Below are 14,571 nucleotides of genomic sequence, written 5' to 3'. Positions count from 1 at the left end.
CAATTACAGATTAAAGTTCAATTATATCATGTACAAAGAACCAAAAAATAGGATCTATGTAGATTTAGATAATATAAAACCTACAAAGGATGAAAATGTAAGAAATAAATAACAGGTGGACATAACTAATAATTCCCAAAATGTTAACCCTCCATAAAAACATGTTCAGATTCAATGAGATTACAATAAAAAATCATAGAAGTGGGGGCTGCACAGTAAATTAATGTTATCATCATCATCAATTATTATTTGGCTTCTCCCCATTCACTTTGGCATGTCCACTGGTCATCCTTGTTCACCTCACATTTGGGCAGTCATGCTGGTGAGACTTCATGGGTATAGCTTCTGAGATTACTAGGAGACGCAATGTCACAGCAAACACCCTAATTCTCTGACTCTTGTAATCTTTCTGCTCCCTCTTCTGTAATGTTCCCTAAGCCTTAGGTGTGGGAGTGTTTTGTAGATATAACCACTGTTTTGCTTGTTTGTTGTTTTCTATAATGGTCTCCGTCTGTTGCAAAGAGAAGTTTCCTGGAGGAGGGGTGAGTACCACGCTTATCTGTGAGTGTAAAGACAAAAGTTTTTATAATGTTGTTAGGGATCATGCTGTTTTAGTAACTTAGTTGTTGCAGATTGTCCTCCAATGACAATGTCTTCGTTAGCACTGAAAAGTTAGTTTTCTAGTAGCAGGCATGGTTTGTCTTTTGTTGACTGGGTCTTCAGTCTAACCAGAAAGCTACCGATAGGTATTCCACTACTATACCCTTAAGTTTATCATGCCATGCTGGTCATTGGTGTGGTTTATAGACATCATGGCAGAGTAGGACTGTTGGTTACCTCCTTCCTTTAGAAGCTTGCATTGTGCCCTCTGATATCATGAGAGCTAGTCCTCAGAGAAGGGGAATTCAAGTCAGTTCCAGTTCAGAGGTCTCTGGACACTATTTCTCAAGTACATAATGTCCTCAGCAGTAGCAACTTACCTTGCACCTCTCGGGGAAACCAAGGACAACAATAGGCTGTATGTTTTGGGAGTCTCTTGGACAGCCCTGGCCAAAAACTAAAAAAAAACGAGCTTCTCATGTCTGGTACTGGACTTTTTGTAAGGTGGTTTTGGCTCTTGGAGGAAGTACCATCAGTCAAGCAGAGAAAAGTTTGTTAAAGCTATATATGTAATTATGTGTATTATAGATATTTCTATGGTAAATAGTTGATAGTATGATGTATTGTGGCTTTTCAGGCCTCCTTATTGTTCTTTTACTCACTTCCCTCCTTTTGTATTTACCTCCTTCCTCTCTAAAAAGACCCCCTTCCCCCATTTTTCTTATCATATTACTTGCATCCTGCTGTTCCCCTTAACCTCCTTCCACTTTTTCAGAAGTAGTTTTTAATAAAAATTACCATGCCAAGTCAAAGAAAAGTTGGTATGACAAGGCAAAGGAACTATAACAATGAAACATTTTTTTTAAATAGCAAGGTTGGAAGACTGTGTTCTTTGCTGTTACTGATGTACTACAAGGTTGTGGCAGTAAAGTGTGTTTTTAAGGAATGGTGACCGACAGACTCATGGATCAGACTGAATCTATGCAAGCTCATTTTATCAAAGATGGTTAGTCAATTCATAGAAAATTAATTTTCAACAAATAGTGTTGAAGAATTGCATGTGCCCTGCAAGCAAGTGAACATCAGTCTGGACTTCACATGCCATAGAAATTTAATGCAAAATAGTCACCAAGTATAAATGGAAAACCACAAACTATAAAACAAAATAGCAAAGTTTGTTGTGACCTTAAATTAATGAAAGATGTCTCAGGTACAACACAATGCATAATTCATAGCAGGAAGGCTTTGATTCCACCAAAATTCCATTTCTATTCTCTGATGCTATGTTAAAATTAAATTGAACACTGACATAAGCCTCATCCAAGAGAAAATGTTAGCAAATTACATAATTAATAAAGATACAGAAATATGAGAATGTCTTAAACTCAATGTTAAGAAATTCAATGACAAGAATAAAAAATGAATGGCCACCTCCAGAAGTGTCATATAGATGGCCACTAATGAAAAGTTGTTCAGTATCATTCCTCACCAGGAAAATGCAAACTAAGACATTAGATACATTAAAGTGCCTATTAATCTGGTTAAAATTGTTTTTAAGACTCAGAGAAGATGAAGCGTTGACAAGGACTTGGAGCCACTGGAATTCTCATCTGTTGTTAGTGACAGTGCAAAGTGGTGGCTGGTATCAGCAGGGGTACGACATCACAATCACTTTGGAAAATGGCTTTCATGCTTCTTAAACAGGGAAACTGCATTTTCCATGCAACCCAGTAATCCTGCCGATACCTATCAAGATAAAACCCATGTACATGCAAGTATTTATAGTGACTTTAGTAATAAGTTCAAAACTTACATGTTATAGGGCTATTGCCCCTCAGTGGTAAAGTTCTTGCCCGCGTATGTTAAGCCCTGGATTCTATCCCCAGTAACATAAGAAAACAAGACTTGTTGTCTGATACATAGCTAATGTCTTATTGACTGCTGTGAAGAGACACCATGATCATGGAAACTCTTATAAAGGAAATACTTAATTGAAGTGGCTAACTTATAGTTAGATGTTCAGTTCATTGTCATCATGACAGAGAGTACAGTGGTGTGCAGTCATGCTGCTGGAGTAATATCTGAGAGTCATACATCTTGCAGGTAACAGGAAGTCAACTGAAATACTGGGTAGTATCCTGAACATAGGAAACCTCAAAGCCCAACCGCAGGATGACACACTTCTTCTAACAAGGCCATACCTATTCCAACGAAGCCACACCTCCTACTAGTGCCACTCCCTATGAAATTATGGGGTCAATTACATTCAAACTACCACAGCTACTACATCTTATAATAGACTGAAGCCACATAGCCAAAAACAACTGACCACCTGAGCCCAACTTATTTTCAAAATTATGCATTGAAAGAATTCATGTTTCTGTTAAAATTCAGCAAACTTCCTTCATTATGCCCTGCCACATGTGTTAGTATAGAATATAAGTGAAGCTTTCTCCTGCCCTCTGTCCTCCATTCTTGTGACCCAGGCATGGTACTATCACGAAGCTCTCATGTGAGTCCCTTCCTGTCACCATTGCCATTAACTTCCTGCTACAATAAAGAACATTTTAAAGAATTTGGAGGACATTGAAATGAAATATAAAATGGAAAGAGGGACAGTGTGACTTCAACCTACTAAGATGTAAGCATGGGAATTAGTTGACACAAGTGCTGTCTGTCAGAGCCTGGCTAGCTTGTCTTGATTTCTGAGCTGATAGAGGTTTTCAGTACTGGATTAGATGTGTGTAGATGCAGCTTTGTAGATGTGAGCAAATTTGTTAATTTAATCTTTACCTTGCTCTAGATCTTAACATGTGGTTTGATGGTGTGTGTGTGTGTGTGTGTGTGTGTGTGTGTGTGTGTGTGTGTGTGTGTACTCAGAGCCAATTCTGCCCTTGTCTGCTCGATCTTGTTTTTTCCTTTTGTCCTTGATAAAGATTTCACAGATGCAAAATAGGATGTCTGGTGAATGGAATTTTCCTTTGCCTCTGGTCCTCACTTAGCAGGTCAAGGCCATTTAATATGGGTAGATGAAGATACTGTCTTGCCTTGTCATAGGTAGAAGCAAATCCAAAAAAAAAAAAAAAAGCAAATTTTGTCTCAGTGTCCAAGCTATCTCCTCTTGCCTCTTATTGCTTTTTTATACTTGAAAATCTCTGTGCAGCTTTTCAGCCTCATTGTGATATCTCCTTTCATCAACTCAGATCCAGTACCACCTGTGTTGTGATGAGTACTACTATTCTCCTTCAGCTGAAAAACTTCTACAACTTAACTCAGCTGGTCTCAGCAAGGTTCTAGGATTAGCAGTGAATATAATCTCTTTAAGTTAATTTCCACCAAGATACAGGTGACTTGTACCCCTAACCCTTTAAGGCAGTAGCAGTGAGATATTTGTATGGCTGGGGGTCACAACAACATGAGGGTTTGTATTATAGGGTCATATGAGGACCACTGCTCTAAGGGGACAGGATGTGGACATGTTTTTCTCAGAGATGGCATGAGATGAGTAGATGGGCAGTCAGGCAGGTTTGACCTAACTTGGAATTCCATTGTTCTTATCCACTCTGCTGAGCTATTCTGACTGTTTTATTCCCTCCACTTCTGAATTCACAAGATAGCGTTTTTCTCTTACTTTCATGCTTAGAAGCTTCTGTAAACATAGGAAAGTAGACTTGGCTTTGGATGGAATACAAATGTAGTCCCAGGCCACTATCTCTTTTTAAAGTGAGAAGGGGCATGTTGTGCAGACTGCCTATAGGATGTGTTTTCAGGCTGTGTCATACACAGAACTGTATGTAAGAAAACAAAATGTCTCTTCCCTGTTCCTAAGAAAGAAAGTGAATGCACGTTTGGAAGGAGGTTATGGGCCACAACGTAGTGTCTGGCAGTGTACCAAAAATATGCTCTTCTATGTCCTTGCTTTCATATAAAGTACTTACCAAAAAGAGACTAATTTTATGCTGATTTCTATATCTTGACATCTCTACATAGGCTAATAACAGAACCCTGCAAGAGAAGATTTTACAAGTGAACAATTTGGTTGAAGCCTTTGGCAATGCCTGCACCATTATAAATGACAATTCCAGCAGATTTGGAAAATATTTAGAAATGAAATTTACCTCTTCTGGAGCTGTAGTAGGAGCACAGATTTCTGAATACCTTCTAGAAAAATCCCGTGTCATTCACCAAGCAATGTAAGTGCATGCCAGATATACCTTAGTTTCTGAGTAATATGTGCAAGAACACTGTTACATAGCTAAAGCTCTTCCTAACTCTCCAGTTTATTGATAACCTACTGTGTGTAAGGCACCTACTATTGGAAATAATCAGGCCCTTTACCAGTGCTTTATTCTCATGTATATTCGCATCTGATAGAGCAACTAATAAATGACCTAATAATCACGCTACCACCAAGGAGATACTAACATAGTGGAAAAGGACAAGCAGGAAAATCTGTCTCCAGGCAAAAATCAATGAGCAATTTAATTAAAAGAGTGGATAGTACTTCTCTTTTAAATATACCTACTACCCTTTTTCTAAATAAACATTGATATTTCTATTTTTCTCTTCCTGTGTTTACAAAAAAAGAGCAAATAAAATATTGAGGGATGTTCAACTGTATGGCTATTTTTATTACTAGTTGATTTAAAGTTATCAATATGACTCATATTATTTTGACATCAAATTGAGTTCCTTTTGGCAGTTTGTAACTAAATGACAAAATCTCTTCCCTGTTTAATGACTCTAAAACATCCTTGCTATTCTTATGAGGGAATTATAGGTACCCGTTGGATTTGTACCCTAGTGGTTTTATTATCTTTTTTATTTTTATTTATTCTTCTCTCATACAACACATTATGACCACAGCTTCTCCACCCTCCACTCTAAGGGTAAAGTTAAAATTTCCCATGTCGATTTCATGTTAAACACTCCTGCATTATAGTAACATGTCAGCTAAATTTATAGGATCTTAAGCTATTGTTAGTACATCTTTGATGGTGCTAAGTATCAAATGCAAGGCCGAGTGTGCGCTAGGTGAGCTCTGTACCACTGGCCCACAACTCAAACCTGATAAATTTGGTTTTAAATACTGGACTGGGAATGGGTTAGTCTACCCAGAGTATGATGTTTAAGCCTTAAGATCTTCATAGGATCTTAACTCTGTAACATACTGTGTATGTGATTCAAAGTAGTTCAGTTAGCCTCTCTGCACCCCATGTTTTCAACTTTAAGGTAGAAAAATATTAGCACACCCCTCTCCATTAAAGTAATTCTTATTGTAGAGGATTTAGCATGGTGAATCATACCTAATAAGAATGCTGTCAGTGCAGCCAAGGACAGCTATGAGTGCAGCCCATCACAGAGTTGCAAATATCTTTAAAACACTATGAGGTATTTTACAGTTTCCATTTTGTAAGTTGATTGCATACCATGAACTTTGTAGATGACACTATTGTGTCACAATGTCAAAAGGTTTAGCATGCCTGAACGCCAGTAAAAGTTTTAATGGCCATGTTGATGGTTGCAAATATTAGCAATAGCATCTAGTAAACTGAAGATATTTAATGAATGGCAGACAGCATTATTGATTTGTGCCCAAGGCCCGGAATCATGTAAGCACACCATATGTGGAACTCTTTATTCTCTGAAAACAGTTTTAGCCTGTCCTTCAGTTGGGTGAAGAACTGTGTGAGAATAGCTTGCTGATATTTCAGTGCGGACACCATGCTACACAATGTCAAGGCACATCATTCCAGTATATTGTGTGGAACTATGGACCAGAAAATCACTCATCCTGAATACCATAAGACTAATACCTTCTGGAATTACACACTGAAGCCCTGGGTTTGTAACCATACAAATAGTCCCTTAATGATTACTAATATAATGTGTGTTCAAAAACAGCACAGTTAGGACAGTATTTAAGATATGCTGCATATTCAAAAAACTTTTTGTCTTGTAAATGATCTAAGAAACTATTTTAGTTTCACTAAATTACTTATATGGAAAAGCATTTAATGCCTCAATTTGCCATTAGGTTGAACTACAACTCAGATAAAATTGGAGCACCCTTTACTTTGTAATTTCTATAAAACAGCTTTTTCATTTTATGTTTATTTTTATGATCTTTTTGTCATTTCTTACTCTCTTAAGCATATGCTTACAATTTTATGCAAGTATATAACATTCCTTTATCAAAACCTCCCATTATCTCTTATCCCTTTCACTCTCACCAAAGTCTTTCTTCTTCCCATGTCCTTGTCTTGTGTGTGTATGTGTGAGACCCACTGTGTTTCAGGTTGCCTGCTTCAGGATGAACGGGAGTCATATGCTTAAGTGGGTGCAATGAACTAGCATCTACACCACTGAGGAATATGGCCGCCCCTCCCCCTCCATCCTATTAGTGTTTATAGACTTATGAACCCCTCTCCCATCCACTGATGGGCAGAACTTCTGCAGGTAGCCTCTTCTACTATGAGTTTCTGGATATAGCAGTCAGGTCATGTCCAGAAGATAGCACTTTCTATCTCCTGGCACTTGCATTTTTCTGTCTCTACTTCTATCTGTTGTCTGAGCATGGGTAGTCTATGTAGCTCATTTAGGATTGGGCACTCAATATTAACTTGTGCTAAGCATATGCACCAGTTGTGAGACTCTGCTCTGACCATCACTCACTGCAAATAGAAGTCTATCTGACCAAGGGTGGGAGTAATCTATGGGTATAAACAAATGTTTACAAGGTAGATTGACACCATATCCACTTTGTAGTAGTAGGTGCCTCCGCCCTCAGGGCCTTAGCTTCCTCCAGGCCTTTGGACATATACAATTAAATTTTATTCATCTATGAAGAAAATTATTATAGGTAATGGAATCCATGGGAAATGCACTAAGTGAGGTAACCCATACCTCAAGAGACAAACCTTATATCTTCTTCCTCATTTGCCAGTCCTGGCTGTGTACACCACACACTCAAGTTGAAATCAAGCTGAAACTGGGCTGTTATATTCCTTCCTAGTAGCTTCTTTCACAGTGCCAAAAAGTTCTATTAGATCACTTGAGGGAAAACTCATCAGCAGCTTTGCCTAGCAGTCAGCCCTTCAAACTACAATACCAACCTTTCAGATGAGATGCACTAATGGCATGATTGTCATGGTAGTAACCAACTGCTTTCTGTCTGAGTGTCTACAGAAACCAATTGCACCACTGTAGCCACCCAAATCTCCTCTGAATGAATTTCAGGCCCACTCTGCAGGAGTACCTAAAAAAAAATGCCCCATTGCACAGGAGGATTTCACACATAGTACCCCCCAAACTGGTTAAAACCTATATTTATTTCCATTTTAGTGTATTTGAATTGCATTATACATTCTAAGGAAACTTTTGTGACCTTTAAAACTTAGAAGAAGCATTCTTTCCAGATAGATTCTTTTCTTCTGCATATGTGGCATTTGTATGTGAGTATGTGGCAGCGCATAGTATGAGAAGTCAGCAAAGTATTTCATGTGTTATCCTTTATCATCCTCTGTCTTATTCCCTTAAGACAATGTCTTTTAACTGTAAGTTTGACATTTTGCCCAAGCAGGCTAGCCGGGTAGCTCCCAGGAACCACCTGTCCCTGTCCTTCAATGTTGGTATTCATACATGGGGAGCTTCTGATGTGGGTTCTGGGAATTCAAATTTAAATTCTCATGCCCACAAAGCAAGCACTCTTCCCCACTGAGCCACTACCCCAGCTCCAAGGGTACATTCTTTAAATTATGAATTTCACTGGACTATGACAATCATGATTATGAAGAAGAAAGAACAAGTTCAATGGGTTTAACTGAAACCCCTACTTATAATGTGTATCAAAGAACCAAGAATGAATGCTTATCCCAGGCTGAATAGTTAGTCCTGATTAGCAAGGGCAAGAAATCATTTGTACACCTAGGCTTCTGGAGCCAGGGGAAAGAACACATCACAGAGCCGGAAGACAGATACAGTTGGTAACAGGGGCTGCCTGTGGGTCTGTAGTTCCCAGAGGACTGCATCCTCTACCAAGTACAATGTGAATAGATAGTTTCTTCACTTGCCTCCTCTCTTCACAAGAGGACAAAGGTCTTGGGTCCTGCAGTCTGCAAAGCTGAGCCTTGAGAGTAGGGGGTCATAAACAAAGCAGAGAAGCTTGGAGAGGCACTCTGAGAAGCAGGGAGGAACCAGAGCAAGCATGCATCTTTTTAATGAGCTTACACTTTCTTTTAAGAGGATTGATTCTTTCCTTCTCTGTTTCCTCTGCCCGGTTCTGCCCACCTCAATCTCTAACTGCTTTTGTCTTTAGAGTGCCTTTTTCATAATGGCAAACTAATAACTTGTGACTTGAGTCCTTTGTTAAATGTAGGTGATTCTAAGAGAAAATGTTTAAAATGAAGTTGCTTGAGAGAAAATGAGCATATTGAAGACAATGCTGGATAATTCTCATAAATATAAGTTATAGCTGTATCTGCTAGTTTCCTTCTGTTACGACTAGAGTTCAGCAAGCATTGATTGCATTACTCTCCCACATCAGCCTTTTACAAGACTCCCTACGACTCGTAAACAAACTGGCAGACGTGTTCTCTTCTGTTATGGACCAATAGGGCACTGTGCTAAGCACATCATTGCCTTTGTGTCTCTTACTTGCTGTGTTATCTCTTTTACATAGGAGGAAACAAACTGAGGGAACAAACCAATAAATGCCCAAATCTGAAGTTTAAAACTTGTTCTATGGGTAGCTTCTAAGCCCCTTATTCATTCATTCATTCATTCATTCATTCATTTATCTATTTGACAAGTATTTACTGTATGTCTATATGTACTGCATACAGGAGACTTACAAACAACTAAGATGTGGGGGGAAGGGGTATTTCATGATTTCCTAAGAATTCGGTGTGCCTTGGGTCAAACTCATTGTCATCCAGTCTAGTCTCTTAGGAAAGTGAGAGATGAGTTCAGCTGCTGAGAATGAGATGGTAAATCACAAGGAGAAAAATGGAAGAGACGTGGTGTCTATGGGGAAGAGGTTCTAATTGAACAAAATAAAACTGAAAACACCGCTGTTCTACAGGCATGCTGTGGAGGTTTGGGTATGCATAGCTTTATCATCAGCCTGCAGGTATCTTCAGCAAAGATTCAGAGGTGTCATGAATGAGCTAACCCACATTACTGAGGATTTTGCCATATTTTGAAGTTATTAAGGACCTTTGTTTCAGGGTGAATCGTCCCCATCCAAAGTCACTGAACCTACATAAGATCACCCTGAGGGCATTCATACAAGTGTCTGAGTAGAACTCTAAAAAAGCAGCTAAGGATCTATAAAAACAGTAGAACTGAGGTCAGAGAAACAACATCTGTACTTCACTGAGACCCTGCATTTGTCCTGGGAGCACAGACCTTGGAACAGTATGTGTGCTATGTGACAATCTTAAGTGCATATTTGATGTGGTCTTGGGCAGGACCTGAGGTGAGTAACCTTTCGAGATGAGTTTTTTCTTTATGCTTTAATTCTCTGGTTGTTTATCCACTGAAGGTCAGTGAATTTCCCATAGTAACTCCAGGCCTTGTAAAATTACAGCCTTGGTAAGTGTAAACTGATAATGGTAGAGAAATCTGCTACGTTTGTGTGTCTACATTTCTGAGTCACTTTGCTAATTATACATTGCATCACTGAGGTGCTTTAAGAGGTGGCATGCAGAGAAATCAATGTGATGCCAAGAGAAGAAAGCAAATAAATTATATAGTATGCTAGTCCTGGAGAGGCTTTATTATCTTCTGGTTCTAAATAGACGAGAATTAAACTAGGCTTTTAGTTTTGTTCTAACTTTTTAAAAAATGTATTTATTCTTTAACAATTTCATACCAATGTATAATGCATTCTGGTCACACTCACTCTGAACCCTCTCTTGCCCTTTTGGCTTCCCTCATCCCTGCAAGTCCCCCAGCCACTTCCATGTCTTTATGGTTCCTTTTGCTAAATACAAGGTTGTCTGTAACAAACTTCTTGACATCTCAATGGTGTCTGCAACAAGCAACAGATGGTGGCATTGAAGATGAGAGCCTGTGTGGCTTTCTAGGAAGGATAAGGAGACTGGGTGTATCTCAGCAGCATAGCGTTTGCCTAACCTACTTGGGGCCCTAGATTCCATCTCTATGCTGCTCAAAATGAATTTAAGTTAAAAGGTTTAAAATAGACGGTGTGTCTGTTCTTGGGTCAGAAGGCAGCCTTAAAACCCTGTCTTCTTTAGCCCCTGCCTGGATCCTCCCAATTTCCTTCTCCTTTCTGTGTGACCCATTTTCTTCTCATAAAGTCATCCATTTGTAAAATATATAATCACCAAGATTTGTCCTTGAGGCATTTTTCTTTTGTTCTCTACTGTCATTTCCTAATCTGTTTGACATCATGACTTCGTATAATTCTGTGAATCACCACCCAAATATGTCCTTCTTACTCTCTCCTGAGTTCACCTTTTGCCTTCTAATCCCCCAAGTATCTTTTATTTCATCCCAACCCTTTGTTTTCCTGTAGTCTCTCTATCCTCTACACCAATGTTTCAGTTAACATTTATTCCAGGGGAAATTTCCATATAATGGAAGAAGAAATGATGTTCAAAGGCTGAGTTTGGTGGTTCATGCCTTAATCTCAAGCATAGCAGAGACTAGGGCAAAAATGTTGTGAATCCAAGGATAGCTTAGAGCACACAGTGAGGCCCCTCAAAGTAGCAACAACAACAATAATAATATCTAAAAAGAACATTTTCTACCTCCATCAAGAGTATATTAGGGAAAGAACCAAAGCAAGAGAAAGAAGTAGGAGAGTTTTAAAGAACTTTCTGATCTTTTTGGTGAAACAATTTGTGTAGAACTACACATTAGAAAGTACTCCACTTCCATTTTCATACTTCATATGGAAAAGCTTTGAAACAAATTCTCTTTATTCAGATAAAAATATCAACCTGATAATTACCTTTCATTTTCTAAATCTTTCATTGGCCCCTGAGCCCCTGACCCAAGCTGTGAAGTGGTGAGAGAAACAAGCAGGGACAAGAGGGTGACAAGCTGCCCTGGCATTTATGTATGAAGAAGAATGACAGGAACCCTAAACCCACTCAGGCCACCACCAGCGGTGCCACGGAAGAGAAAATCTGTAGTTGCACTGTAGCATCTAATGACTCGACTACTGTGGACATGCCTAGAGCTGTGTGAGTGGTGAAGTTTTATGCTAACTGGAAGAAGAGTGGTAATGGGGAGAGATGTACATGGCTTGCCTGGAGTCTGTGGCATTGTAATAAATTTAACTCCTGGGACAATCTCCCCCATCCTGTGCCTCCCACTTTTAGCCCGGTGACAATGGAGGATGTAATCAGGATTTACAAACATCCTAAGTTAAGAAGGTTGAGTAGGAAAACGGGAACATGAATGCCACAGAGAGCCAAATCCCAACTCTGCCTAGATGGTCGCTGGGGATGTATCAGGGGTGAAATGAAAGCATGACCAAAGCATGACAGCAATAAGAAGCCAGGTGTAGAGGGTGGAGTCTGAGGAAAGGAGCATGGGGACATGGGACCCTAAGGTCCCCATCAGCATGTTACAGAACATCCCGAGTCAGAGACTCATCCCTGATACCTTAGCTGGATTTCTCCAGCACCCAGTGTGTGCTCTTCATACTTAGAATTCAAGTCATGGAACTGGAATTGTTAGGAGATGCCTCACATATATCAGAAAGATAGTATAAAAGGATGGAGGAGATGTGGCCATTGCAGTCACATGGACCTGGTCTGAATGCAGGAGAGTCATCCATTCTGTGATTCTGCATGAGATGGGGAGTTTCCTGAATATGTAAAGTGGGAACCCCCCAAGGATTTGTAGAGGATAATTGAGATAATTTAACACTTACCTCCACTTGCACACTATGTATCTTATTTCTCTTTCTGGCCATTCCCACTGACATACAAAGTCCTAGAAGTTAAATATTTCTGACTGTTTTTTCCTTTTATGTTCCTCGTGCCTAGAAAAATTCCTGGAAAATCACTCACAAATGTCAAATAGTTGAAAACAATGGCTTTAGTGACAGAAAGCCAGAATGCAATGTTCAAGGAAGCCCATGTGGGCAATCACAACTGTTGATTATTCTAACAGTATTGGTGAGTCATTTTAGCATTTAGTCAATATCCTTATTAACCATCTTCCTGAAAAATGTCTTATTTTTTTCAGTGGAGAAAAAAATTTTCATATTTTTTACTACATTTATGCTGGGCTAGCAGAGAAGAAGAAACTAGCCCTTTACAAATTACCTGAAAATAAGCCACCCAGGTAGGTAATCAGGCGGGTTGTACCATGATAATGCTTTATCTTTTGATGTAATTTTAGATTTTTATCCCTCCTCTCATACTTTTTTCAGGTACTTACAAAATGACCACCTCAGAACAGTGCAGGATATGATGAACAATAGTTTCTATAAATCCCAGTATGAACTAATTGAACAATGTTTCAAAGTCATCGGTTTTACAATGGAGGTAAGTAACCAGAGACATTTGAACTGCTTTTGGAAGTATCTTTTTTAAAGTCTTATGGCGAGAATTAGCAAATTCACTGACTGGTTAATATATTCCAGGCACTATGCTCTGGGCTTTGTACAACAGTCACTCCCATTATATGCTTGTGGGATGGGTGTAGGTGTTTCCCTGTATGTGTGGGGTACATGCCCACATGTGTGCAGATGCATATAGAGGCCTGAAATCAAGACCAGGTGTCATTACTTGATGGTTCTCTATCTATGCTTTGAGACAGGGTCTCTCATTGAACCTGAAGCTAATCAGTTTGGCTATCCGAGCTGGGAGATGAACTTCAGGGATCCTCCTACCTCCAACCCCCACTGTGGCCCAAAGTGGGGTTATCAGTATACATTGCTGTGTCAGGATTTTGTATATATGGGTTCTGGGAATCTTTATTTGGGGTTCTCACGCTTGTAACAGGTACTCACCAACTGAATCATCTCCTTGGCCTCAATATAAAGTATTTTTATTATGTTTCTGATTCTTCCATGATAAGTACCTAGTTATATTTTTTTTGCTAATTCAAAAATTCTTTTTGCTGGGAAATCAACTCACATTTAAGCCATAGATGTAATTGCTGGATTTTCTTATGCTATTTAAATCTCTCCTGTATCTCTAGCTTTATTTTCTTTAGGTTTTTGTGTTTCAATATTTAAATATGTTTATATGTGCATACAAATTATTAGATTCCATTGTAGCATTTTCATTATGCATATTACTGTATTTTTGTTATTTGCCCACTTGTTGATCTCCTTTTCCCGACTGCCCTCTCACTGATTCCCTTCATTCCTCACTTCCTCTCTCCTCCTTTTTCCAAGCCTTCTATTCCATTACCCTCCCTTGAACCCTCACCTACTTTCATGTACTTTTCCCTCCCATCATAGCCCTCTTTCTATATTCATTTTTCACATAAGCACACATATGCACTTGCTTGTTTATATAAATTTAAATCTAAACCCTACATGTGAGAGAAGCCAGGTAATATTTTATCTTTCTGAGTCTAGCCTATTTTGTTTAGCATAATGACCATTCCATAGGTTTCAAATAATATATAAATTTCTTCTTTTGACAACTGTCTATTCAATTCATTAGACCATTTCTTGGTTGATTTATGTTTGGAGTTGAAGTTTTACAGTTACCAATGGAGTATAGATATTAATCCCAGTCTATTGTATAGCTGGCAATTTTTCTCCCTGTTTTGTAGGCTGTCTCATTTTATTTGCTGTACAGAACTTTTTAATATCATACAATCTGACGTGTCAATTTATGGGGTTACTTCCTGTATGAAACCAATGTGTTCACGGCATACTGACTTGGTGAATTTGGCTTGCAGGAATTTTACTGATTATGTTCATATCTAATAACATATTCTTGAGGAACTTAGTCTATAGTTTTCTTTTTGTTG

The 14,571-nt window shown here is 38.8% G+C and overlaps 1 protein-coding gene across 7 annotated transcripts in view; it reads left to right on the top strand.

The window, feature by feature from the left end:
* Positions 1-14,571, top strand: part of Myo3a (myosin IIIA) — a 188,246-nt gene that overhangs the window by 90,390 nt on the left and 83,285 nt on the right. For 6 of the 7 annotated variants that reach the window (XR_005880707.1, XM_040755402.1, XM_040755399.1 and 3 more), the window contains exons 14-16: positions 4,591-4,793; positions 12,826-12,924; positions 13,013-13,127. Coding sequence is in view for 6 of the 7 variants with exons in the window: in XM_040755402.1 (XP_040611336.1) it covers positions 4,591-4,793; positions 12,826-12,924; positions 13,013-13,127 (417 nt within the window). In the remaining variant the exon portion in view is untranslated. Of the gene's footprint in view, positions 1-4,590; positions 4,794-9,827; positions 12,800-12,825; positions 12,925-13,012; positions 13,128-14,571 lie in introns of those variants that run through there. The other variant, XM_040755404.1, reaches the window with a different exon arrangement.

The sequence above is a fragment of the Mesocricetus auratus genome, unplaced genomic scaffold, assembly GCF_017639785.1.
Source record: "Mesocricetus auratus isolate SY011 unplaced genomic scaffold, BCM_Maur_2.0 Super-Scaffold_100013, whole genome shotgun sequence".
Taxonomy (NCBI): Eukaryota; Metazoa; Chordata; class Mammalia; order Rodentia; family Cricetidae; genus Mesocricetus; species Mesocricetus auratus.
Note: the sequence above shows the minus strand (reverse complement) of the source record. Positions and strands in the feature narration are given on the sequence as shown.